The following is a 25,643-nucleotide window of genomic DNA, read 5'->3' as shown; positions in this document are numbered from 1 at the left end:
CAGGATGGAACCCCGGGTCAGCAGGGAGTCTATTTCTCCCTCTCCCTCTGCTCCGCTCCTCTCTGCTCTTGCTCTCGCTCTCGCTCTCTTTCTCTCTCTCAAATAAATAAATAAATAAATAAAATCTTTAAAAAATAATAAAGTTCATTTACTTTTTTTTTTTTTTTTTTTTTTTTTTTTTGAGTAATCTCTATACCCATTTTGGGGCTTGAACTCCTGACCCTGATATCAAGAGTGGCATACTTTTCCAAGTGAGCTACCTAGGCATCACTCCCTTTTTTTCCTTTTTTTGGTTTAAACCCTAGACTACATGTTATTTTTGTTTAAAAGTCCATTAACTTTTAAGGAGATTTAAAAACAAGGGGAAAAATTATTTTATATTTACTTACATATTTTTTATTTCTGGCATTCCTTATCTCTTTGTGTAGTTCCAGGTTTCTGTGTGGTATCATTTTTTTTTCCAGCCTCAAAGAACTTCCTTTTTAAAATATTCCTTATGTATTGATCTGCTGGCATCACGTTTCCTCAGTTTCTGTGTTTCTGAAAATGTCCTTATTTCATCTTCAATTTTAAAGTATATTTTTGCTGAATGTAGAATTATAGGTTTGACAGGGCTTGGGCTTCTCTCTCTTCCAATATTTTAAAGATATTATTCCATTATCTTCTGGCTTACATTTTTTTCTGAGAAGAATTTGGCATTGGTATATCTATCTATCTTTCTTTCTTTCTTTCTTTCTTTCTTTCTTTCTTTCTTTCTTTCTTCCTTCCTTCCTTCCTTCCTTCCTTCCTTCCTTCCTTCCTTCCTTCCTTTCTTTCTTTCTTTTGTTTTCAACCATTTGATTACAGTGCCTTAGTATGGTTTTCTTTTCTGTTTAAATGAGCAAAGTTTATTGAGCTTCTTAGATCTGTGGGTTTATAACTTTCATCAGATTTGAAAAATATTCTGTCATTTCTTCAGATATTTTTTATAGAGTTGATATGAGCCAGGTTTGATATGAACTCTTAACTTATTGGAGTCTGTTGCCCAGTGAACCAGTAATTTGATTTTGTTAACATGGTACAGAGTGGTAAATGTTACTATACATTTAGCAGATGAGGAGGGTATATATTTTTTTTCTTGTTGGGCAAAGAACTTAAAAATTGGATTTAGAGTAATGTTGGAATAACAGGCCAGGCCATATCTTTGCTTTTTACATTTTAGAGGAGCAGGATGGGAGAGTATAATAAAATTGTTTGATCTTTATATGTTATATCTAACATAACACTTGTATAGAGTGAAGATTTGTCCACAAAGATGTCCTTTCCTCTTTTTCAGTCATCTATTCAGGAACTTCTATGAGTAACTTGGGTCCTAAGCCATAGGGAATATTATTAGCAGTGATGACTTAGAGTCACTCTCAGGAACATTCTGCTGTTGCCACTGAAGTTTGTGCATTAATTTCTTCTGTATAATTCATGCAAGAAAATATAGTAAACCTGTCTTAACTGGAAGTTGTCTTATTAATCAGAATTTTCTTAAAATTGGAATTTTTGGTTTCATTGTGATGAGGAAGAGAGAGTAGAGAGAATAGCTAGAGAGACCTCCTGGGACAGAACCTATACTAGAGGCTAAAACCAGGAACATTTCCTGGAGAAGAGTTTTTTAGGTTTAAGGAAAAAGATCTGGGTGGGTCTTAGGTTGTTAAAAAGGCAAACTCAGAATAAATTGTAAGCAATAAAATATTCACAGTTTAGCTTTGAATATGTGAATTGTTAAAAATTGAAGTCTGTCATGAATCATTGAATAATGAATAGAAGGTTAGGTTCTGAAATTCTTATATTCTTGGATTTGAATCCTAGTCCTAGCACATACTATCTTTGTGATCTTGAGCAAGTTTCCTAAAATCTCTGAGCTTTATAAATTGGAAAAATAGGGGCGCCTGGGTGGCTCAGTCAGTTAAGCACCTGACTTTTTTTTTTTTTAAAGATTTTATTTATTCATGAGAGCCACTGCAAGAGATAGAGACATGCCAGAAGGAGAAGCAGGCTTCCCATGGGGAGCTCGATGCAGAACTTGATCCCCAGACCCTGGTATCATGACCTGAACTGAAGGCAACCACTCAACCACTGAGCCACCCAGGTGCCCCAAGCATCTGACTCTTGTGTTTGGCTCAAGTCATGATCCTAGGGTCAAGAGATCAGTCCCTGGGTTGGGTACCACACTAGGTGTGGAGCCTGCTTAGGATTCTTTCTCCATTTCTCCATGCCTCTCCTCTCCTGTTCCCCTCCACCCCATGCTCACACTAAAAGAAAAAAAAAGGAAAGAAAAATAGTAGTTATATAGTACTTATCACAGATTGCTATGAAAATTAAATTGAGGGATGCCTGGGTGGCTCAGCAACTGGGCATGTGCCTTCGGCTCGGGCGTGATCCTGGAGTCCTGGGATCGAGTCCCACATCGAGCTCCCTGCATGGAGCCTGATTCTCCCTCTGCCTGTGTCTGTGCCTCTCTCTCCCTGTGTCTCTCATGAATAAATAAAATAAAAAATAGTTTGTTTTTTTTTAAATTTGAGAATGGTTTATGTGATTCACTTGCTATTTTGTAGGTTCCCAATAATTATTAGTTGACTTTTTTTTCTTTATATATTCACTTTAAATTTTATTCTTTCATTCAAGGACTTTTTGTCCTTGATTTAAATGTGCACTATTTAAACAAGCCCCTGTGGCATTCATGAGACTCTTCATCCTTTTGTTTTTCTCCCTTGCATCTTTCCCATGCTTATTCCCATTCCAGCCCATAACAAACATTTTACGTATCCCATCTTAAAAATTCTTTTGACTCTCATATATCCCTCCAGCTACTGCCTCTTTTTCCTTGATAAAGATGTCTAAACTCAGTTTTAATCTTAGTTTCTTTTCTATTTTCTATGGAAGGCAAACCATGGGCTTATGCCTCCACTTCTCTGCCAAAATTGTTAAGATCCTCAGTGGTTTCCACATTACTAAGTCAAATAGTCAGTTCTTAGGCCTCATTTTACCTCATGCATCAGCAGCAGTATGGCTTCTGTTTCTCTTCTTGAAGCTCTTTATTCATTTGGCTTCTAGAATACCACATTCAACAATTTTTCCTTCTAGAGCACCTGGCTGACTGAGTCTGTAAAGCATGTGACTCTTGATCTCAGTTTGAGCCCTACATTAGGTGTACAGATTACTTAAAAGTAAATTTTTTTTAAAGATTTTATTTATTTATTCATGAGAGATACAGAGAAAGGCAGAGACATACACAGAGGGAAAAGGTGGCTCCAATGTAGGACTTGATCCCAGGGTCCTGGGACCAGGACCCGAGTCGAAGGCAGATGCTCAACCACTGAGCCATCTAGGTGCCCCTTAAAAATAAAATCTTAAACAAGTGAAAAAATTTTCTTCCTGACTCTCGGGCTGTTAGTTCTCAGTCTGTTTACTGTTCCTGTCTCAGTTTTGGTCTCTCAGACACACCTCAGAGGTGCTGTAGGTTCAGTTCCAGACTACCACAATAAAGTGAATATTGTAATAAAGCAAGTCAAATGAATTTTTGTTTCCTAGTGCATATAAAAGTTACACTACACTATAGTTTGTTAAGTATGCAATAGCATTATGTCTAAAAAGCCAATGTGTACACCTTAATTTAAAAATACTTTATTGCTAAAAAATGCTAACCATCATCTGAGCTTTCAGTGAGTTGTAAGTTTTTGGCTAGTAGAGTATCTTTCCTTGATGTTGATGGCTGCTGACTGATTAGGGTGGTGATTGCTGATGGTTGAGGTTGGCAATTTTTAAAAATAAGACAGTGAAGTTTGCCACATCAACTGACTCTTCCTTTCCAAATGATTTCCAAATGATTCCTCTGTCCCATGTGATGCTGTTTGATGATATTTTGTCTACGGTAGAACTTCTTCCAAAATTGGAGTCAGTTTTCTCAAACCTGGTCATTGCTTTATCTGCTAAGTTTATGTAATATTCTAAATCCTTTGTTGTCATTTCAACAGTCTTCTCAGTCTTCAACAGTATTCTCATCACCTTTATCAAGAGTAGCATCTTCACCATCTCAAGAAACTACTTTCTTTGCTTGTCCATAAAAAGCAACTCCTCCTCATTTATTGAAGTTTTATCATTGGATCATAGCCATTCACTCATTATCTTCAGGCTCTACTTCTAATTCTTGTTCTCTCTCTTTCCACCACATCTGCAGTTACTTCTTCCTCTGAAGTCTGGAGCTCTTCAAAGTCATCCATGAGAATTAGAATCACCCTCTTCCAAATTGCTGTTAATGTTGATAATTTGACCTTCTCATATCAATCTCGAGTGTCTTTAATGACATCTAGAATTGAGAATGCTTTCCAGAAGGTTTTCAGTTGACTTTGCCCAAATCCTTCAGAGGAATTTCTATCTGTGGCAGTTGTAAGTAGCCTTGTGAGTTAATTAATTTTTATTTTTTTAAGATTTTTATTTATTTATTCATGAAAGACACACACACATACGGGGGGTGGGGGTGGGGCAGAGACACAGACAGAGGGAGAAGCAGGCTCCATACAGGGAGCCTGACATGGGACTCCATCCCGGGTCTCCAGTATCATGCCCTGGGCTGAAGGGGACGCTAAACCGCTGAGCCACTGGGATGCCCTGAAATATATTGTTAAATACAAAGTCTTTGGTCCATGGGCTGCAGAACAGATGTTGTGTCCGCAGGCATGAAAACAACATTAATCTTGTCCACCTCCATTGGAGTTCTTGGGTGACCAGGTGCATTATCAGTGAGCAGTAATGTTTAGAGAGGAATCTTTCTTTCTGAGTGGTGGGTCTCAACAGTAGATTTAAAATATCAGTAAACCATGTTGTAAACAGATGTGCTGTCATCCAGGCTTTGGTGTTCCATTAGTAGAGCATATAGGCAGAGTAGATTTAGTATAGTTCTTAAGGGCCCTAGGGTTTTTGGAATGGAAAAGGAGCGTTGGCTTTAACTTAAAGTCACCAGCTATCCCTTAACAAGAGAGTCAGCCTGTCCTTTTAAGTTTTGAAGCCAGGCATTAACTTCTCCTCTCTAGCTATGAAAGTCCTAGATGGCATCTTCTTCCAGTATAAGACTGTTTGTATGGAAAGTCTGTTGTTTAGCCACCTTCACGAATTATCTTAGCTAGATCTTCTGGATAACTTGGTACAGCTTCTATATCAGTATCTGCTGTTTCACCTTGTACTTCTCTGTTACGGAGATGGTTTCTCTCCTTAAACCTCTTGAACCAACCTCTGCTAGCTTTCAAATTTTCTTCTGCAACTTCCTCACCTCTATCATCAGCCTTTATAGAATTGAAGAGAGTTAAGGCCTTCCTTTGGATTAGGCTTTACCTTAAGGGAAGGTTGTGGCTAGTTTGATATATTTAGACCACTCAGATTTTCTCCACATCAGCATTAAGGCTCTTTTGCTTTATTTTTTGTGTGTTCACTGGAGTAGTGCTTTTCGTTTCCTTCAATAACTTTTTTAAGTATACAGGTTGGCTGCTTTGTGCAAGAGGCCTTGCTTTGCAGCCTATCTTGTTTTTCAACATGTCTTCCTCACTAAGCTTAATCATTTCTGAGCTTTTGATTTAAATCAAGAGACATGTGAGTCTTTTCACTTGAACACTTAGAGGGGATTGTAGAGTTATTAATTGGCCTAATTTCAATTCTGTGTCTGAGGGAATAGAGAGGCCCAAGGAGAGGGAGAGAGATGGGGGAGTGGCCACTTGGTGGAGCAATCAGAACACATACAACATTTATTGATAAATTTCACTGTTTTGTATGGGAATGGTTTGTGGTGCCCCCAAACAATTGCAATAATAACATCAAAGATCACTGATCACAGAACATCATGACAATTATAGTAATAATGAAAAAGTTTGAAATATTACAGGGATTTCCAAAATGTGACACAGAGACACGAAGTGAGCAAATGCTGTTGGAAAAATGATACCAATAGACTTGCCTGATGCAGGGTTGCCACAGACCTTCTATTTGTAAAAAAAAACAAAAAACAAAAAAAGCCCACAGTATCTATGAAGCACAATAAAGCAGAACACAATAAAACTAAGTATGTCTATATGCTGATGACTCTGAAAATCTGTAGTCCATACCTTTCCTTTAAACCCCAGACTAACTACCTATCGGTTCATTCCATTGGATGTATAATCTCAAAGTTACCATTGTTATAAAAAATAATAGCAAGAGCTTATATAATACCATGTTATCCCAAAATGGACTCTTCTCCATATATCTACTTATTATCTTCCTTTTGTTAGTAAATGGCAAATCCACTGTTCTAGCTGACCAGGAATAATTTTTTAATTTTATCTCTCTCTTTTTTTTTTTCTTCACTCAACAAATGCTGTTGGTCAGAGTCTGGTGACAGCCATCTCTACTGCTGCCTACTGGTCCAAGCCATTAATTCTCAATATAGCAGCCAGGTGGAACCTGTTAAGATCTAGGTTAGATCACTTCTTTGCTCAGAATCTCGAAAGGTTTCCCATGTCTCAGACCATCTAGGTCAAGTTGGATGACTCAGTCAGCCAGTGGCTCAGCTTGACCTGAATGGTCTAAGACAACCTCACTGAAATGTCTGGACCCTCAACTGAGATGACTGTGATAGTTGGGAACACTGGGTCTCTTTTTTTCCAAGTAGTCTATCCTCCTTAGCTTTATAACATGATGATGGCGTTGGCAAAAGGCAGGCTCAAATGCACAAGTGCTTATCAAACCTGTTTGTGTCACATTTGGCTAACCCAGGATCAATGTGTAAAGAGAATTAATGAGGGTGCATATACCTGGTGGTGTGTGATTCTTTAGGAGCCATTAATATAATAATCTTCCATATGCCCTCCATGATCAGGATCCAGTTTCATTTGTTAAATTACTTTATTTTAGTATACAACTTCTTTCTGACCACCTAGAAGTAGAGAGTACTATATGTACTATAGTAATTTATAGATTCTTTTATTTAGGTAAGTCAGACACTGTCTTGTTGCTAGCTGTTGGAGTTAATTAACATCCATTTTGCATATTATCCCCCTACCCTATGTTGGAAAGTAGTACTTTACTTTTGCTTCACCTTAATTTATGTGGTGCTTTATTAAAGGCTGTTTGCTCTTTTTAAATCTAATTTTTGTTCCATGTCATCTGTCAAAGCATACAGTCATATACTTGTTTTCTTCAAATCACCTCTGTGCTTTGTCTTGTCATGTTGCCCTTATGTCCTTTTTTTCTCTTTTTGCCATTTCCAATAAATCTGGTCTGTTATTAATATTTATTTTAATTCTAGTGTCTACTCATAGTTTGGTTTTCATCTTTCGGTCTTTGTGGAATTCTCTTAACCTCTTACCATTATAAGTATTTGTAAGCATTACTTCATTATGTCTTCAAAGTAGTCTTAACCAGTCATTTATATATTCAGATGCAAATTTTATTAAAAATTGCTTTTCTTTTGGGGCACCTGGGTGTCACAGTCGGTTGAGTGTCCTTACAGTTGGTTTTAGCTCAGGCTGTGAGATCAAGCCCCGGCTTTGGGTTCTGTGATTAGGGCTGAGTCTGCTTGAAATTCTGTCTCTCTCTCTCTAAAATCAATCAATCGATTGATCTTTTTAAAAGATGGCTTCCTTTATTTTCCTTTTTTTAACCTTAAAGGCATTTAGTTTTTATATTTAGTGTATTAAATAAACAGTTTAATATAATCTTGTATTTTATTTTCAGAAGGTACAGAGTTGTTATATATAATGCATTTTTTTCTCCAAAGCCACTGTGTTCAGAAGAGTTGAAAACCATTGTAAAAATTGAATGTAAAATGTGAAAATTGAAATAAGGGGAAATAACCTTCCAATTGTTTGTGGCTTAAATCTAAATTTCTTGTTTCACTCATTTGGGTTATTGAATTTATCCATGTTCTGTTGAGGTTTCAGATTTTGTATTTCTTTTTTTTAAGATTTTATTTGAGAAAGAGTGCACGCCCACTGAAGTGGGAGGAGGGGCAGAGGGGACTAGCAGACTCCCCACTGAGCACAGAGCTTGACTCTGGGCTTGATCCCATGACCTTGAGATTGTGACCTGAACCGATAGAGTCAGATGCTCAACCAACTGAGCCACCCAGACACCCCTCAGATTGTATTTCTGGAAAAGTATGTAGTATACTGTATATATAGATCCTGATGTGCAGAAAACAATCTGAATTTTAGATAGCCAAGTAAATGATCATGGACTTCTCTAACTGTATAAAATGGTAGCTTTTCTGAATTTAGACGGAAGTATGTTATTCTTGGTTATCAGATAAAAATCCTTTGAAATTGTTTTCCTGGAAGACTTTTAAGACTATTGTCAGTTTTGAGAAACTGAATTTTTCAGTGTATTGGCCTTTTGAGAGACTATGCAGTCCAAATTAACAAATTTATTTGATACACTTTAGTCTGGCAGGCATGGTTAGGCACTAGATATACAAAGTTGCACAGGACAGTCTCTAGTGGAGAAAATATCATCATCATGCTGTCTATGAGTGCTGAGATAGAAGCAGGCATTAAGATGCATTGGGAGTGTTTAGTCAAGCCAAAGCCCTCATACAGAAGTTGCTTAGTCTTAAGAGAAGGGGTTAACCATACAAGGAAGAAAGGGGGCATTCCATATTGAGTGAAGGAGCATGAATAAAGATATTGAGGAACAAAATAGCTAAGAACTAAAAGTAACTTAGTTTTATTAGCTCATAAAGTATGAAGTGGGGAGCTATGGGACCTCACATGGTTTGCTAAGGAGCTTGGGTTTTAGCATGTGGTATTTTCTCAGTCTTTACCACCAAAATCATCTAAAGTCACTGGAGATTGAATACATGCTTTCAAAGGAGACAAAGTACACATAAGACCTCCTGCATATTTGAATTTTCTCTTAAGAGTGATGTTGTATTGTTAAATATTAGGAATACCTTTGTCTTTTATTCTGTGCATTATTAGTTTCAATTTCCTAATTATAGCATGAGAATAATAGCACTTTTATTTTAGGATTTGGGAGTACTAATAGTAACTATAACGATGATAACAATGACAAAATAGCTAATGTTTTTTGAGAGCTTACTGAAAGAGGAACAGTCTAGGTGCTTTATTTCTATTACCTCATTTAATCCTCAAAACATCTCGATGAGGTAGGTACATTTATCTCCTTCTTACTTTTAACAAAACTGGGGCATTAGAGAAGTGATTTTCCTAAAGGTTACACAGGTAGTTGGTGGCAGAGCTTGGTTTGAACATGCGGTCTGAATATAAGGCACTTAACTATTACATACTCTCATTCTTTGAGATCACGTGTATAGAATATTTAGCACAGAACCTGCCACATAATTGTAAATGTAAACAGTTATCAGCAGCCAATAATATTTCCTTAACTTTGTTCAAATTTTTGAGTTAAATTGATGCCCCTAAGATATTTTGCTGTTTTTTTGTGGCTTGACTTACTCCCAGCCTGCCATTAAATGCAGAGTGTGTGACACACACACACCCATGCTTTTAACCACTACCCTTTATTGCCGCCTCCTTCCTTGTGGATCTCTGTCCACATTAGATTTTAATCCATGGCAGGGACCATATTTGTTAATCATTGTATACCCAGTCCTTCACACTGTATCTAGTACATAGACATGACTAAGTTATTCAGTGAGTAAATAAAAATCTAAAAACCTGCCATTTTTAGGTGATCTTAGAATTTAAACATCATTCATACTACCTATAATTGTGGTTTAATTGCTTTGCATGTTTTTCTGTTGGTAAACAGTCTAGTTTGGACCAGCCATCTGTTTCTGTGTTCTACAGGGCACTCTCACCTTGGAACTACAAAAACCCTGCTGGGTAACTGGTATTTGTTTGTCTTAGAGAGATCACTCAGCTTTTGGAGGGAGAAGGAGATTGGATAACATTTTGATCTAAAACTAGAATGTTAGAAATATACAAAATAGCATTTTAAAATGTGTAGTCTAAGAAACTTAATACAGAAAGAAAAAAGTACTTTTCATTTGCCTGTGACATTAAATCATTTCAAATAAAGAGAAAATAATTTAATTTTTTTGCAAAGGAATTTTCTGTTATTGTGGGTTAACTCATATTTTCCTCCTCTCCTCTATCTAGAATGTCTTAAGCCATTCTACCTTATGAGAAATTGGATGTTCTTGCAGATAGTCATTGTGGGAGAAAACGTTTCATATAAGTCCCAGATGAGGACCGGAAACTTGAAATCAGAGGAGCATCTGAAATCAAGTAATATTAGGTAGGATAAAAATTACAAGGGATTTTTACATGTTTGTATTCCTTTTAGAGATGTATGTTAAAGTATGCATATTTTATGAGCATTAATAGAAGAGTTAGAGACTTTGTGGAGCATTTGATATTGGTGAGGATGGGAGATGGGAGTGCTAAGATTATTTTTTTTACATGGCTTCATGAGAACTTTGACATATATTTACTTTGTCATGAGCATTTGTATCTTGTAGTCAAAGGAAATTTTTTAAACATTTACTAACATAAATCTAAGACTTTTATATTTACGTATGAGGTCTCTGTTCATGATAAGTATAGGGACATGTGATTCATCTTATAGATTATACTTTATTTTTATTTTTTTAAAGATTTTATTTATTTATTCATAGAGACACAGTTAGAGAGAGAGAGGCAGAGACACAGGCAGAGGGAGAAGCAGGCACCATGCAGGGAGCCTGATGTGGGACTCGATCCCGGGTCTCCAGGATCACGTCCTGGGCTGCAGGCGGCGCTAAACCGCTGCGCCACCGGGGCTGGCCCTAGATTATACTTTAGTATGAAAATTCTTATGTTTTAGGTTACATATATAGCAATTCATTTTGAGTGCGGGGAGCATTCAGCTCTTACTTAGTTCTCTCTGTCTCCATGGATGCAGTCCAGCCTCCTAGATGCCTATAGAAATAGGTATATGATTGCATGCTAGTGAAGCCCTCTCTAACCACCTGGTGAGTTAGCAACTGTTGTCACAACAGCTGTAATGACAGTTGTAATGACAGAATGTGTGAAGGTGTCTGATCTTGGATATGTGGCTTTTTTTTTTTTTTAAAGATTTTATTTATTTATTCATAGACACAGAGAGAGAGAGGCAGAGACACAGGCAGAGGGAGAAGCAGGCTCCATGCAGGGAGCCCGATGTGGGACTCGATCCCAGGTCTCCAGGATCACACCCCAGGCTGCAGGCGGCGCCAAACCGCTGCGCCACCGGGGCTGCCTGGATATGTGGCTTTTAAATGAGAAGTGATAGTTGCCTCTAGAAGTTGATAGCATGATAATGACATATCTATAGTCAGGCCATTCCTGAAGACTTGCTTTACCATGCATTTCTCAAGAACTCTGGAACCAGACTATAGGTGGAACCTAAGCTCTGCCATTTCCTAGTTGTGTGACTTTGGGCAAGTTATTTAACTACTCTGTGCCCCTGTTTCCTCATCATCAAAATGGGGATGATCCTACTACTTACCTGATAGATTTTTTGCATGAATTAAAGATTTAGTAAAATATGAAAGCATGTAAACAGAACCTAGCAAATACTAAATGATCCAACTCTATTATGAGTTGGATGAGGCTATTAATATGAGGCTATAGTTAATCCTTAACAAGAGTTCAGAGTCTGTAATCAATTATCATTAACATTTCTGTATTTTATAGTTTGCTCAATCTGTTATCAGGTTGAATATTTAGAATGTATTTAAGTTATGTAATCAGAACTAATGTTTGGAGAGAAGGAAAAAAGAAACTTACAAATTATTTTGCAACTTTGATTATCTACCTCTGGTTTTATCTTCTGTATATACTAGTAATATGGTCATCATGACATGTAAACAGTTTCTCTTTCCAGTGTCCATTATATGGTAGTAGATGACAGGATTTTTAACCCCCATCTTGAAATGTCTGTTTCAACCCTTTGTGCTGCTTCAGAAAGGATCCTATGTCAGGAACCAGATTAGCAAAAGTAATTTGGTGGTCAAAGGTATTGGTGGTTTTTTTTTTTTTTTTTTTTTAGGTATTGGTGTTATAATCAGATTATAGTCCTCCCTTTTGGAGTTTTCAGTTAGGTTCTTTTGTGTAACTTACTGGTTCTCTTGTTTATTTCTTATAGCAACTCTGAAAGGGAGTTTTTGTTTTTTTGTTTCTTTTTTTTAGGGTTTTATTTATTCATATGAGAGAGAGAGGCAGAGATACAGGCAGAGGGAGAAGCAGCTCCCTGCAGGGAGCCCTTGTGGGTCTCAATCCTAGAACTCTGGGATCACGCCCTGAGCCCAAGGCAGATGCTCAACCGCCCTGAGCCCAAGGCAGATACTCAATCGCTGAGCCACCCAGGTGTCCCATGAAAGGGAGTTTGTTTCCTTGTTTTACAGATGAGGAAATTGAAGTTTCTTGGAGAGAAGCTCCAGCGTAGCATTGCTAATATGTAGGAAACCCACATTCAAACCTGTCTTTTTTATTCTGTATAATTTTTCATTGTATAAAATTGCCTCTTGTATGATGCATATTTCACTGTTCACTAATTCAACAAAATTTTAGTGAACAGCTACCATATACCAGGTATTATTCTAGGTATTAGGGATACAGCCCTGAACATGGTCTTCTCCGGCATTCCCACCGGCTCTTCTCTTTATCTAGTTGAACTGTAAGCATATATCTTTATCCTTGTACTCAACCACAGTGTATTGAAATCATCCATATATGTCTTTATATTTTCCAGTTTATCTTGAGTTCCTTTAAAAGTAGGACCTGCCATCATTAAGGCTAGCTATTTTTCATATTACTTTTCCCATAGTGTCTAATCCATATGACCTTGCATAACTTTTTTTCAATTTTTTTTTTTGCCTTTGGTGAAGCTCCCTTTCCTATTCATTTTGTAATTATCCCAGATATTCACCGTTCTCCTCAGTTTATCTCCCTCATATGTTCAGACACTGATCTGATCTCCTATTGTATCTCTAAAAGTGAATCAGTGAGTGTAGCTGTGAATTCTCTTGGTATCTCTTCACTGTACACTACTCTCAGATTCTTTTAGCACATTGCCATTTAACGTTATCTCCCTCCAGTTTCATCCTGCCTCTTTTTCAAAAGCATTCTTGCCTCCTGTCTTATTAATCACATTCTCATTTACTTCCATGTCTTCCAGAACCATGCTCTATCAATTTTGTTCTCACTTTCTTAAGTCTTCAGCCTATTTCACTCTCCTAGCTTTATTTCTTCATTTTAAACATGTTTAAGTGTCTACCATTATAAAATAGAAACTTCTCTTGGCATGATGGCATTCATGTGATGGCATTCTTCCCTTTTTTCTCACTACCTAGCATTTTAATTGACTTAAAGTTCTTCTTCTTTTTTTTTTTTCTTTTTTTGAGAGAGAGAGAGAGAAAGAGCAGGGGAAGGGACAGAGGGAGAGAGAGCATCTTAAGCAGGCTCCACACTCAGCATGGAGCGTGATACAGGGCTCAATCTCACAACCCTGAGATCATGACCTAAGCTGAGATCAAGAGTGTGACGCTTAAACAACTAAGCCACCCAGGTGCCTCTAAACTTCTCTTTCGTATTTGTTCTCTAGCTCCCTGCAATTTGACATTGTCTCTTTCCTGTCAGGGCTATTGTTGACCCTTATTTCACCAAATCCAGCTCACTTCCCAGTCCTTATAGTTATGTGCCCCTTAAAAATAGGTCTGTCTGACATCACTTAGCATAATCTCCTCTAGGTCCATCCCTGTTGCAAACAGCAAGATCTCATTCTTTTTTATGGCCGTGTGGTACTCCATCGTGTATACATGCTGCATCTTCTTTATCCATTCATCTATTGATGGACACTTGGGTTCTTTCTATATCTTGGTTACTGTAAACAATGTTGCAATAAATATAAGGGTACATATGCATATATCTTTTTAAATTAGTGTTTTAATTTTCTTTGGGTAACTACCCAGTAGGAATTGGATTATGTGGTATTTCTATTTTCAATTTTTTGAGGAACCATATGATTTCACTTACATGTGGAATCCAAAAAAACAAAACAAATAAATAAACAAAAAAGCAGAATCAAACCTATATAAATATAAATATAAATATAAATATATAAATATAAACTGATGGTTGCCAGAAAAGAAGGGGATGAAGGGCCAGGCAAAATGGGTAAAGGGGAGAAGGAGAAATAGGCTTTGAGTAATGGAATGAACAAGTCATAGGAATAAAAGGTACAGCATAGGGAATATGGTCAGTGGTACTATAATAGTTTTATATAGTGATAGTAGGTACACTTGTGATCATAGCATAACAAATAGAATTGTTGATTCACTGTGTTGTACACTTGAAACTAATGTAACATTGTGTCTCAACTATGCTCAAATTCAAAAAACAAAAATGAAGGCTGAAAGCTAGCTTCTCTCTTCTGCCATCTGGGTAATTAATTTTCACTTAAGATTTTAACTACCATCAATGTGCTGGGCATTCCAGACTATACCCCTAGTCTTGATGATTCCTCTGTGCTTGATACTTCCTCTAAGTTCCTGCTTAAACACTTGTATTTTCTCATATACCCAGCTGTCCAAGCTAACAAACTGGGAATGATTTGGACTGTTTTCTCTGCTTTGTCTTTCCTTCCGCTGATTTTACTTCCATGTATTTCTTGAATCTAGATTTTTTCTGTCCGTCTGTAGTTTTACTTCCTCCCTTCCAGTTTTGCCCTTTTAAAGTCTATCTTTTGTGCATGTTATTGTAATCTTTTAAAAATGAAATTCTGACAATGCTCTGCCCCTGCTTAAAACTCAGCACTGATTTCCTATTACTTAAATAGGAACATGTCATGCAGGCTCTCACAGTTTACTGTTTGCCTTGGTTCTCCAGCTCATCTCTTTTGGCTTTCTACCTTATGTTCTATGTTCCAGTCTCCCACCTTTACTGACTTAGCTTTGATTATTGTGCCATTTTCTCTGCGTAGAATGATAACTACTTCTTTCTTTTGGTATTTCCAGACCAGGGTTGGCCCTTAATAAAACTAGATACACATTTTCAAATAATAGAAACCATAGAAAATGTAATATAGAACCTTGGGATGTCAGGAGACTTGAAAATTCATGACAAACTATGAAGTGCCATAGAGAGAAAGCAAATTAGTGCTTTTGTTGTTTCTTACTGAGAAGAACTCCTTTAGGAGCAGCATCTTCCCTAGATTTTCTTTTCTATGTGAAATTCAAGAGTAGAGCAGTATGATTCATTTATTTTTTAAATGAATATCATGAGACTTGGTAATGTCTTAGAGATCTATAGATTATGTATTTCTGTGCTTGCATGTGTATTATCTGGCTATTTTGCATAAATAATAATGATTAGGTTATTTTATTTATAATTGATGAATACTGTTACTATCCCAAATATCCTTTAGTACTCTATGAAAATAAGTAAACTAATTTGAAATAAAACCTGCTATGACTTTTATTTAAATTAAAAAAAAAATTCTAGGAGCACCTAGGTGGCTCAGTCAGTTAAGCATCTGCCTTTGGCTCGGGTCATGATCCCAGGGTTCTGAGATCGAGCCCGGTGTCAGGCTCCTTCCTCAATTGAGGAGCCTACTTCTCCCTCTCTGCGCCCCCCACTCCCACTTGTGTGCTCTCTCTCACTCTGCTCTTTCTTTCTCAAATAAATAAAAATCTTTTTAAAAAAATTCTAGCCTCACCTCCCAAAACAAAAGAATCTGATTCACCTTTCTTCACTGTGAGTTTAGAAGATGTTGGCTTATTTTCCTGTGTTCTGCTTATAGGAGAAACAGACTTGGAAGTTCAGGTAGAAGGAATCTTCTGTGTCTGGCCCTGATTTGGAGTTATCTTATATTTTATTTTATGTATTTATTTATATTTAAGATTTATTCATGTTAGAGAGAGTATGGGCTGAGGGAGGGAGACACAGAGAGAGAGAATCTCAAACAGACTCTACTGAGCTTGGAGCCTGATGCAGGGCTCTCTATCCCAGGACCCTGAGATCATGACCTGAGCTGAAATCAGGAGTCAGATGCTTAACCAACTGAGCCACACAGGCAGCCCTGGAGACTTCATATATTTTAAGCCACAAATCTTAATGTGTGTTCTTGAGAAAGATTACTCTATATATGTTTCCTTGCATTGTTATGTAAGTGCTACATATTATCAAGATATTTGTTAAAGAAGATAACCATTAATTTTAGTGCTTTTTTTTTCCTCTGACATTACAGAAAATTATTGTAAAATGTTTTAAGTATTGAAAGCCCTACTTCTGTGGGCTATTACTATCAAACATTTCATATTTTTTTTTCTTGCTGTCTTGTATAAGAGGAACTATGATTTGATGGTTAGGAGTTAGCCTCTAGAACTAAACTGAGGAGTTCAAATGCTACCTTTACTACGTACTAACTTGATAATCTAGGACATGTTACTTAACCTTTATTTCTGTGAGTTTCTTTGAAGTGAGGGTAATAATAGTTCATAATATGGATTAATTTATATAAAGCCCTTAGAACAGTGTCTGGCAGTAGTAAGTGCTATATATAGTATTGGCTATTTCAGTACCTAGTGCATAAGAATACATTGGATGTATTTATAGATCTTGATGATCATGTTGTCTCCAAGAATATTGTTTCAGATTGTCAGCTTTCAATGCATTGTTTATCACTGAACGTTTCAGATTTTATTCAGCCTTTTAATGAGTTTTTCTTTTTTTTAATTGCTTGATAGAAGTGCTTAATTTCTTTTAAGAACTGACAAAATGTATTTAATATCTTGAAAACTTTTATTTAATAGTGCTGTTTTATTTTATTTTTAAAATTTATTCATGAGAGACACAGACAGACAGAAACATTGGCAGAGGGAGAAGCAGGCTCCCTACAGGAAGCCCAATGTGGGACTTGATCCCAGAACCCCAGGATCACCACCCGAACGGGAGCCAGACACATGCCACTAAGCCACCCCAGTTGCCCAATAGTGCTATTTTATTATTGCAGGCATGATGATTTTTTATTTTTGAATTGTTGGCTCATTCATTGTTTTCATTAATTCCTTCAGCGTAAAGTAAGAATTAAAAGGAACTCATGTGGCCAAAATCTTCTACCAAGAGAAAACATTAAAAGCTCTCTCTCAGGATGCCTGGGTGGCTCAGCAGTTGAGCCTTTGGCTCAGGGTGTGATCCCGGATCCCCAGGATTGAGTCCCACATCAGGCTTCTTGCATGGAGACTGCTTCTCCCTCTGCCTGTGTCTCTGCCTCTCTTTCTGTGTCTCTCATGAATAAATAGATAAAATCTTAAAAAAATAAAGCTCTCTCTTTATATAAATATTGGCTATAAACTATAAGATTAAACTTTAACATTATTGGTCTTTAACAAAACCAATAGATCAGTTGAGTGTAGTAGAAAGAAAAGTAGCTTTATTTTCTTTCTTTGAAAGAAAATAATAGCCAACTATATGCTAATCTTTATGAAAGCAGTTTCTATAAGATCATATATCTATTGATTTGATTTCCTGTATATTATATATTATTAAAAGAAAATTGTGGGGCACCTGAGTGGCTCAGCTGGTTATGCATCTCCCTCTTGACTTCAGCTCAGGTCATGATCTCAGTGTCGTGGGATAGAGCCACATGTCGGGCTCTGTGCTGGGCTTGTACCCTGCTTAAGATACTCTCTCTCCCTCTGCCCTCCCCGCTATCAAAAAGAAAAAAATAAAGGAAAATAAAATTGTGTAGTGGGGGGGGATAAGGATTCATCTTCCTGTGAGATAATTCTCAGTTTAACTGTCTCACCTGTCTAAATGGGTATTTTTGGTACGCAAGAAAAAGGAAGAGTTAGTAGATAATAGTATATAACCCTAGTAGGGTTTTGAACAGTTTATAGATTAAGTCCATCAAAAAAATAGCATGCTTATACATAGTAACTTTACTGTTTATTACACGAAACTATATTTTTTAATATGGTTCTCTTTGTGGTAAGATTACATTGATAAAAATAGATCTTTACGCTGAGGAAACTATTATTGATGGTTCCCCATATGGGAAAACTGTTTGGTTTGGGAACTTTTTTTTTTTTTTTTTTTGGTTTGGGAACTTTTATAGATACTTTACGTTGCATTTTTTGATCAAGTACTCCCTAGAGCAGGAGAGGCAAAGTTTACGGTAAGAGCCAAATAATAAATATTTGAGACTTGGTAGGCCATGTGGTCATTGTCTCAACTACTCAGCTCTGCCCTTGTAGCAAAAAGCAGCCATAGACAGTACATAAATGTATGGGCTTGAATGTGTTCCAGTAAAGTTTATTTATGAAAACAGATTCAGAGTGAAGGAAGGAATTTCACTCATTGGCTGACCACTGTACTAGAATATGAATTTTACTTCTTGTGGTAGAATTTATTTTCTACTTGAACAAATCTTTTAATTTAGGCTAGGTGACTTAAATGTTAGTGTTTAGCTGACAGAGTCTGTTAGCTTTTTAGTTCACAATTTTTTTAATTCTAATTTGAAAGAAGTAGAAATGACTGGACTTTAGAGTCAGAAAGAACTAAGTTTGTACTTAATTGTACCTAATTGCTTTGTGACTGTGGATAAATTATTTCAGAGCTTCAGTTTCCTTGTTTATATAAGAGGAATAATACTAGATATCTTCAAGGGATGCCTGGGTGGCTCAGTGATCGAACATCTGTCTAGCTCAGGTCGTGATCCCAGGGTCCTGGGATTGAGGCCCACATCAGGCTCCATGCAGGGAGCTGCTTCTCCCTCTGCCTATGTCTCTGCCTCACTCTGTATCTTTCATAAGTAAATAAATAAAATCTTTAAATTAAAAAAAATACTAGATATCTTCAAGTTATATTTTCCATTTAGCGATCTTTTCATCAGTTCAGTTTAGCAAGATTATTTTCGTCATTAATGTGTCTTTCAGAATCTAGGCAAGAACAAACAGTGCAGAGAATGAACACCTCTGCAGAGAATTTCTGTCATACTAAGGAAACACAACTAGAATTTCAAAATGCTTTAACATTTATGTGAGATAGCTTTTATGACATTTTTGTACTTTAATTAGTGCTTGAATTTTTAATTTTACAGTTTCTCTTAGATTATAGCATATAAAAATATAAAGTAAAATTTTGATCTTTATCAGTGGAAGCCTACTGCAGAATTGAGTAGACTTACATTAGACATTAGACTAAAATGATCTTCTCAAAATAAATAAATAAATAAATAAATAAAATGATCTTCTCTTACTAACAGCCTATAGGAGAAGCAGATTATTAGTTTGTTTTAGATGTTCAATAAAATCTCTGACAGGAAGTTGGTATCCTCATTAGGCAGATGTTAGCATACTGAAATCGTATTTGTTCATTTTTATAAGCAAATCTTGCTTGGAATGAGAAAACAAACTTTAGGCACATAATTCTAAGATATCTGTGTATACTTGAGTATGAATTTTTTAGTTAATATGTGGATGCAGAATATATTCTTTGTAACTTTGCAGCAGAGGGACAGAATGAAAACAGTTGTTGAGTGTAGTAAAGATGCATAATTAGCAAAGGCTTTCCTCAGTATAAGATTCATAAATAATGCTCCAGCAGGATTGATTAATTGATTGATTTTTGGAGGGCTGTGTTGTTTTGACTTGGGTAGGATAGGATATATGGCATTCTTCCTTTTTTTTTTTTAAGTTTTAAATTTTAATTCCAGTATAATTAACATAGATTGTTTTCTTAGTTTCAGATATACAGTGTAGTGATTCAGCACTTCTGTACATTACTCAGTGCTCATCATAAGTGTACTCTTAATCTCTATCACCTATTTCACCCATTGCACCATCCACCTCCCTCTGGTGACCATCAGTTAGTTCTCTGTAGTTAATAGGTCTGTTTCTTGGTTTGTCTTGCTCATTTGTTTTGTTTCTTAAGTTCCACATATGAGTGAAATCATATGGCATTTGTCTTTCTGCAAAACGGACTTATTTCGCTTAGCATTATACTCTCTGGCTCCATCCATGTTGTTGCAAATGGTACGGTTTCATTCTTTTCTTAATGGCTGAATAATATTCCATTATATATTTATATTATTCCACATATTCTTTCACCATTCATCTATCAGTGGACTCCTGGACTGCTTCCATGATTTGACTATCATAAATAATGCTGTAATAAACAGAGGAGTACATGTATCCCTTTGAATTAGCATTTTTGTGTTTTTTGGGCAAGTAACCCAGTGGTGCATTCATTGGATCATAAAATAGTTCCTTTATTAACTTTTTCTTTAAAGATTTTATTTATTCATGAGAGACCCAGAGGGAGAAGCAGGCTCCCTGTAGGGAGCCTGATGCAGGACTTGATCCCAGGATCCCAGGATAACGACCTGAGCCAAAGGCAGACACTCAACCACTGAGTCACCCAGGTGCCCCCTTTTTTTAACTTTTTGAGGACCCTGCAGATTGTTTTCCATAGTGGCTCTACCAGTTTGGATTTCTACCAACAGTGCAAGAGGGTTCTTTTTTCTCCACATCATTGCCAAGACTTGTTATTTCTTCTGTTAATTGATTTTAGCCATTCTAAAAGATGTGAGGTAATATCTCATTGTGGTTTTGATTTGCATTTTCCTAATGAGAAGTTGTATTGAGTATCTTGTAATGTGTCTGATGGACATGTCTTCCTTGAGGAAATGCCTGTTCATATCTTCTGCCCATTTTGTAGTTGGATGATTTGTTTTTTGGGTGTTGAGTTGTGTAAGCTCTTTATATATTTTGGATACTAACCTTGTATCCAGAGATATGACATTATAGATATTTTCTTCATTCAGTATGTTATCTTTTAGCTTTATTGATCATTTCCTTTGCTGTGCAGAAGCTTTTTATTTTGATGTAATCCCAATAGTTTATTTTTGCTTTTAGTTCACTTGCCAAAAGAGCTATATCTAGAAAAAGGTTACTGTGGCCAATGTTCCAGAAATTACTGCCTGTGCCATCTTCTAGGATTTTTATGGTTTCAAGTCTCACATTTAGGTCTTTAATCTTTTTTGAGTTCATTTTTGTAAATGGTGTAAGAAAGTGGTCCAGCTTCATTCTTCTGGTGTTGGTATTTCCCAGCACCATTTGTTGATGAGAGACTGTCTTTTCCCCAATGTGTATTTTTTCCTCCTTTGTTGAAGATTAATTGACCATATAACTGGGTTTATTTCTGGGTTTTCTATTCTGTTCTGTTGATCTATGTCTGTTTTTGTGCCAGTACCATACTGTTTTGATTACTGCAGCTTTGTAGTATATCTTGAAATCTGGAATTTTGATATCTCCGGTTTTGTTTTCTTTTTTCTTTTTTTAAGATTGCTTTTGCTATTTTTGGTCTCTTGTAGTTCCACACAAATTTTGGGATTGTTCTAGTTCTATGAAAAATGCTGCTGGGGGGCGCCTGGGTGGCTTAGTGGTTGAGAATCTGCCTTCAGCCCAGGAGATCATCCTGGAGTCCTGAGTTTGAGTCCCACATCGGGCTCCTTGCATGGAGCCTGCTTCTCCCTCTGCTTGTGCTTCTGCCTCTCTCTGTGTGTCTCTCATGAATAAATAAATAAATTTTTTTAAAAAAATGCTATTGGTATTTTGATAGGGATTGCATTGAATGTCTAGATTGCTTTGGGCAATCTAGACATTTAAAAAATATTTGTGTTTCCAGTCCGTGAACATAGAATATCTTTCCATTTCTTTGTGTCCTCTTCAGTTTCTTTTATTAATGTTTTATAGTTTTTAGAGTACAGGTTTTTCACCTCTTTGATTAAGTTTATTTGTAGGTATTTTATTATTTTTGATGAAGTTGTAAATGGATTGTTAATTTCTTTTTTTGCTGCTTCATCATTATTGTATAGAAATAACAGATTTCCATATATATGACATATATCATGACACTATAATGAATTCATTTATTCTAGTAGTTTTTTGGTGGAGACTTTAGGGTTTATATATATATATATATTATGTTTTTTATATATAGTATTGTTATCTTCAAACAATGAAAGTTTTACTTCTTACCAATTTGGATGCCTTTTGTTTCTTTTTGTTGTCTGATTGCTGTGGCTAGTACTTCTAGTGCTATGTTGAATAAAAGTGGGAAAGTAGACATCCTTTTCTTGTTCCTGACCTTAGGGGAAAGGCTCTCATTTTTTCCCCATTGAATATGTTGTTCACTGTGGGTTTTTATTGTATGCCTTTATTATGTTTAGGTATGTTTCCTCTAAACCTACTTTGTTGAGGGTTTTTCATGAATGGATATTTTACTTTGTCAAATGCTTTTTCTCCATCTGTTGAAATGATCATATGATACTTCTCCTTTCTCTTACTGATGTGGTGTATCACATTAATTGATTTACAAATATTGATCCACCTTGTATTTCAAGAATAAATCCCACTCCATTGTGATGAATGATTTTTTTTTTTTTGATGAATGATTTTTTTAATGTGTTGTTGGATTTGGTTTTGCTAGTATTTTGTTCAGGATTTTTGTACCTACATTTATCAGAGATACTGACCTGTAGTTCTCTTTTTTGTGTGTGATGTCTTTATCTGGTTTTGATATCAGGAATGAATAGGATGAATGAATTCAGAAGTTTTCCTTCTTCGTGTACTTTTTGGAATAGTTTGAGAAGAATATGTTTGGTAGAATTCCCCTGTGAAGCCGTCTGGTCCTGGACTTTTGTTTGTTGGGAGTTTTTATTGTTGTTGGGAGATAGATAGATAGATTGATTGATTGATTTGGCAGAGAGAGACCACACACAAGGATGGGGGGTGAGAGAGGTAGAAATAGGCTCCCCTCTGAGCAGGGAGCCTGATGCTGGTCTCTGTCCCAGGACCCTGGGATCATAAGATGAGCCCAAGGCAGATTTTTTTTTAATTTTTTTAAAAATTTATTTATGATAGAGAGAGAGAGAGAGAGAGAGAGAGAGAGGCAGAGACACAGGCAGAGGGAGAAGCAGGCTCCATGCACCGGGAGCCCGATGTGGGACTCGATCCCCGGTCTCCAGGATCGCGCCCTGGGCCAAAGGCAGGCGCTAAACCGCTGTGCCACCCAGGGATCCCCCCAAGGCAGATGTTTAACTGACTGAACCACCCAGGCATCCCAAGAGTTTTTTTTATTATTGATTCAGTTTCTTTGCTGGTAATCTCTATCTGCTCAAATTTTCTATTTCTTCCTGTTTCAGTTTGGGTAGGTTATGTTTCCAGGAATTTAACCATTACTTCTAGGTTGTCCAATTTGTTGGCATGTAGTTTTTCATAAGATCTCTTAAAATTATTTGTATTTCTGTGGTATTGGTTATTTCCCTTCTTTGATTAATGATTCTGTTTATATGTGTCCTCTCTCTCTTTTTTTTCTTGATGAGTCTGGCTAGAGGGTTTATCAATTTTGTTGATCTTTTCAAAGAACCAGCTCCTGGTTTTGTTGGTCTGTTCTATTAGGTTTTTTTTTTTTTTTTAGTTTATATATATATTCATTTCTGCTCTAATTTTTATTACTTACTTCCTTCTTCTGGTTTTGAGTTTTGTTCTTTTTCTGGTGCCTGTAGGTGTAAGTTCAGGTTGTTTGAGATTTTTCTTGTTTCTTGAAGTGGGCCTGTATTACTATCAACTTCCTCTTAGGCCTGCTTTTGCTGGATCCCAAAGATTGTATTTTCATTTTTGTTTGTTACCACAGAATTTTTTATTTCTTTGATTTCTTGGTTGACCAATTCATTGTTTACCAGCATGTTACTTAACCTCCATGTATTTGTGCTCTTTCCAAATTTTTTCTTGTGATTGTTTTCTAGTTTCATAGTGTTGTGGTCAGAAAAGATGCATGGCATGGCTTCAGTCTTTTTGAATCTGTTGAGACTTGTTTTGTGGCCTAATATGTGATCTGTTCTGAGAATGTTCCATGTGCACTTGAAAAGAATGTGTATTCTGCTATTTTAGGGTGGAATGTTCTGAATATATCTGTTGAATCCATCTCATCCAGTGGGTCATTCAGAGCACTGTTTCCTTGTTGATTTCATGTTTGGATGATATATCCATTGATATCAGTGTTAAAAATCCCGTATTATTATTGTATTACTATCAATTAATTCCTTTATGTTTACTATTTTTTTAAAGATTTTATTTATTTATTCACAAGAGACACAGAGAAAGAGAGAGAAAGAGGCAGAGACACAGGCAGAGGGAGAAGCAAGCTCCATGCAGGGAGCCTGACGTTGGGACTCAATCCCGGGTCCCCAGGATCACGCCCTGAGCTGAAGATGACGCTAAACCGCTGAGCCACCTGGGCTGCCCCCTTTATGTTTACTATTAACTGTTTATATGTTTGGGTGTTCCCATGTTGGGTGTATAAATATTTATAATTGTTATATCTTATTGGATTATTCCTTTTATTATTAATATAGTGTCATTCTTTGTCTCTAGTTACGGTTTTTGTTTTAAAGTCTATTTTGTCTGATATAAGTATTGTTACCCCGGCTTTATTTTCATGTCTTTTTGCATGATGAGTTTTCTCCATCCCAGCACTTCCAATCTATGGGTTGGTATTGAGGTCTGAAATGAGTCTCTTTTGTAGACAGCATGGGTACATGTAGCATGTAGAATGGGTCTTGTTTTTTTTTAATCTGCTCAGTTACTCTGGGTCTTTTGATTGGAGTATTTAATTTATTTACATTCAAAGTAATTACTGGTAGATTTATATTTATTTTCACTTTGTTACTTGTTTTGTGGTTGTTTTTATAGTTTTTCTCTGATCTTTCTTTTGCTCTCTTTCACGGTTTGCTGGCTTATTTAGTGATATACTTGGATTTCTTTCTCTTCCTTTATTCTTTGAGTATCTATTACTGGTTTTTTATTTGTGGTTGACATTAGGCTTGTATGTAACAATCTTCTGCAGGATATGTGGTATTCTTTATTAAATTTTATGATCTTAGGTCTTAATGGTATAAGCCAACAAACTTTGTGAAAGTTTGTTTAAATGGCAAAAATGCTAGTAGCTTGTGACGGTGAGCATTCTTAAAATCTGTGATATGTACTATGGAGAAAAAATGAGTGCTTTGAGAACATAAAATAGGAATATCCTTTATCTGTCAAGTGAGATTTCATGAGAAAGTAATGTCTCTGACTGACACAAATGATGGAGGTACTTCTAGGGTAAGGACTCTTCTTTTACAAAGACCCTGAGTGTGAAGGGAGCAAAGCACATTGCAGAAACCAGAAGTCCAGTAACTAGAGCATAGAAATCAAGGAGAGAAGAGAGTAATGGTAGAAGTAGTACAGACTCTAATTTTTACAGTGCAGGGAACTTCGTAGGACACTTTATTAAAGATTACAACTTTTACCCTAAAAGCAGTGGGAAATCATTAAAGTGTTTTTAATTGGCAGTTGGTAAGATCAGATTTGTATTTTTTTATTAGAGGTGAGAGAGGGGCAGAAGGAGAAAAATAATCTGAAGCAGGCTCCCTGCCCAGCACAGAGGGCAGGGCAAGGCTTGATCCTGAGATCATGAACACAATCAACTGAGCTACCCCTGGCACCCCTCAGATTTGTATTTTTAAAAAAGATCTCTGAGACAACAGCAGAGAGAACAATAAAAAAGGGAAGAGTGAAATACAGATAATAATTTTGGTGG

The 25,643-nt window shown here is 36.4% G+C and overlaps 1 protein-coding gene across 30 annotated transcripts in view; it reads left to right on the top strand.

Annotated features, from left to right (window-relative positions):
* Positions 1–25,643, top strand: part of SMG7 (SMG7 nonsense mediated mRNA decay factor) — a 94,645-nt gene that overhangs the window by 26,132 nt on the left and 42,870 nt on the right. For 11 of the 30 annotated variants that reach the window (XM_026001162.2, XM_072733195.1, XM_026001164.2 and 8 more), the window contains exon 2: positions 10,137–10,275. The exons of the other annotated variants lie outside the window; for them this stretch is intronic. In XM_026001162.2, the coding sequence (XP_025856947.1) occupies positions 10,160–10,275 (116 nt within the window). In that variant the 5' untranslated portion in view covers positions 10,137–10,159. The remainder of the gene's footprint in view (positions 1–10,136; positions 10,276–25,643) is intronic. 30 annotated transcript variants of the gene reach the window in all.

This window comes from Vulpes vulpes, chromosome 13, assembly GCF_048418805.1.
Source record: "Vulpes vulpes isolate BD-2025 chromosome 13, VulVul3, whole genome shotgun sequence".
In the NCBI taxonomy this organism is placed as follows: Eukaryota; Metazoa; Chordata; class Mammalia; order Carnivora; family Canidae; genus Vulpes; species Vulpes vulpes.
The sequence above is the reverse complement of the archived record's forward strand: the minus strand, read 5'-3'. Positions and strand labels throughout refer to the sequence as shown.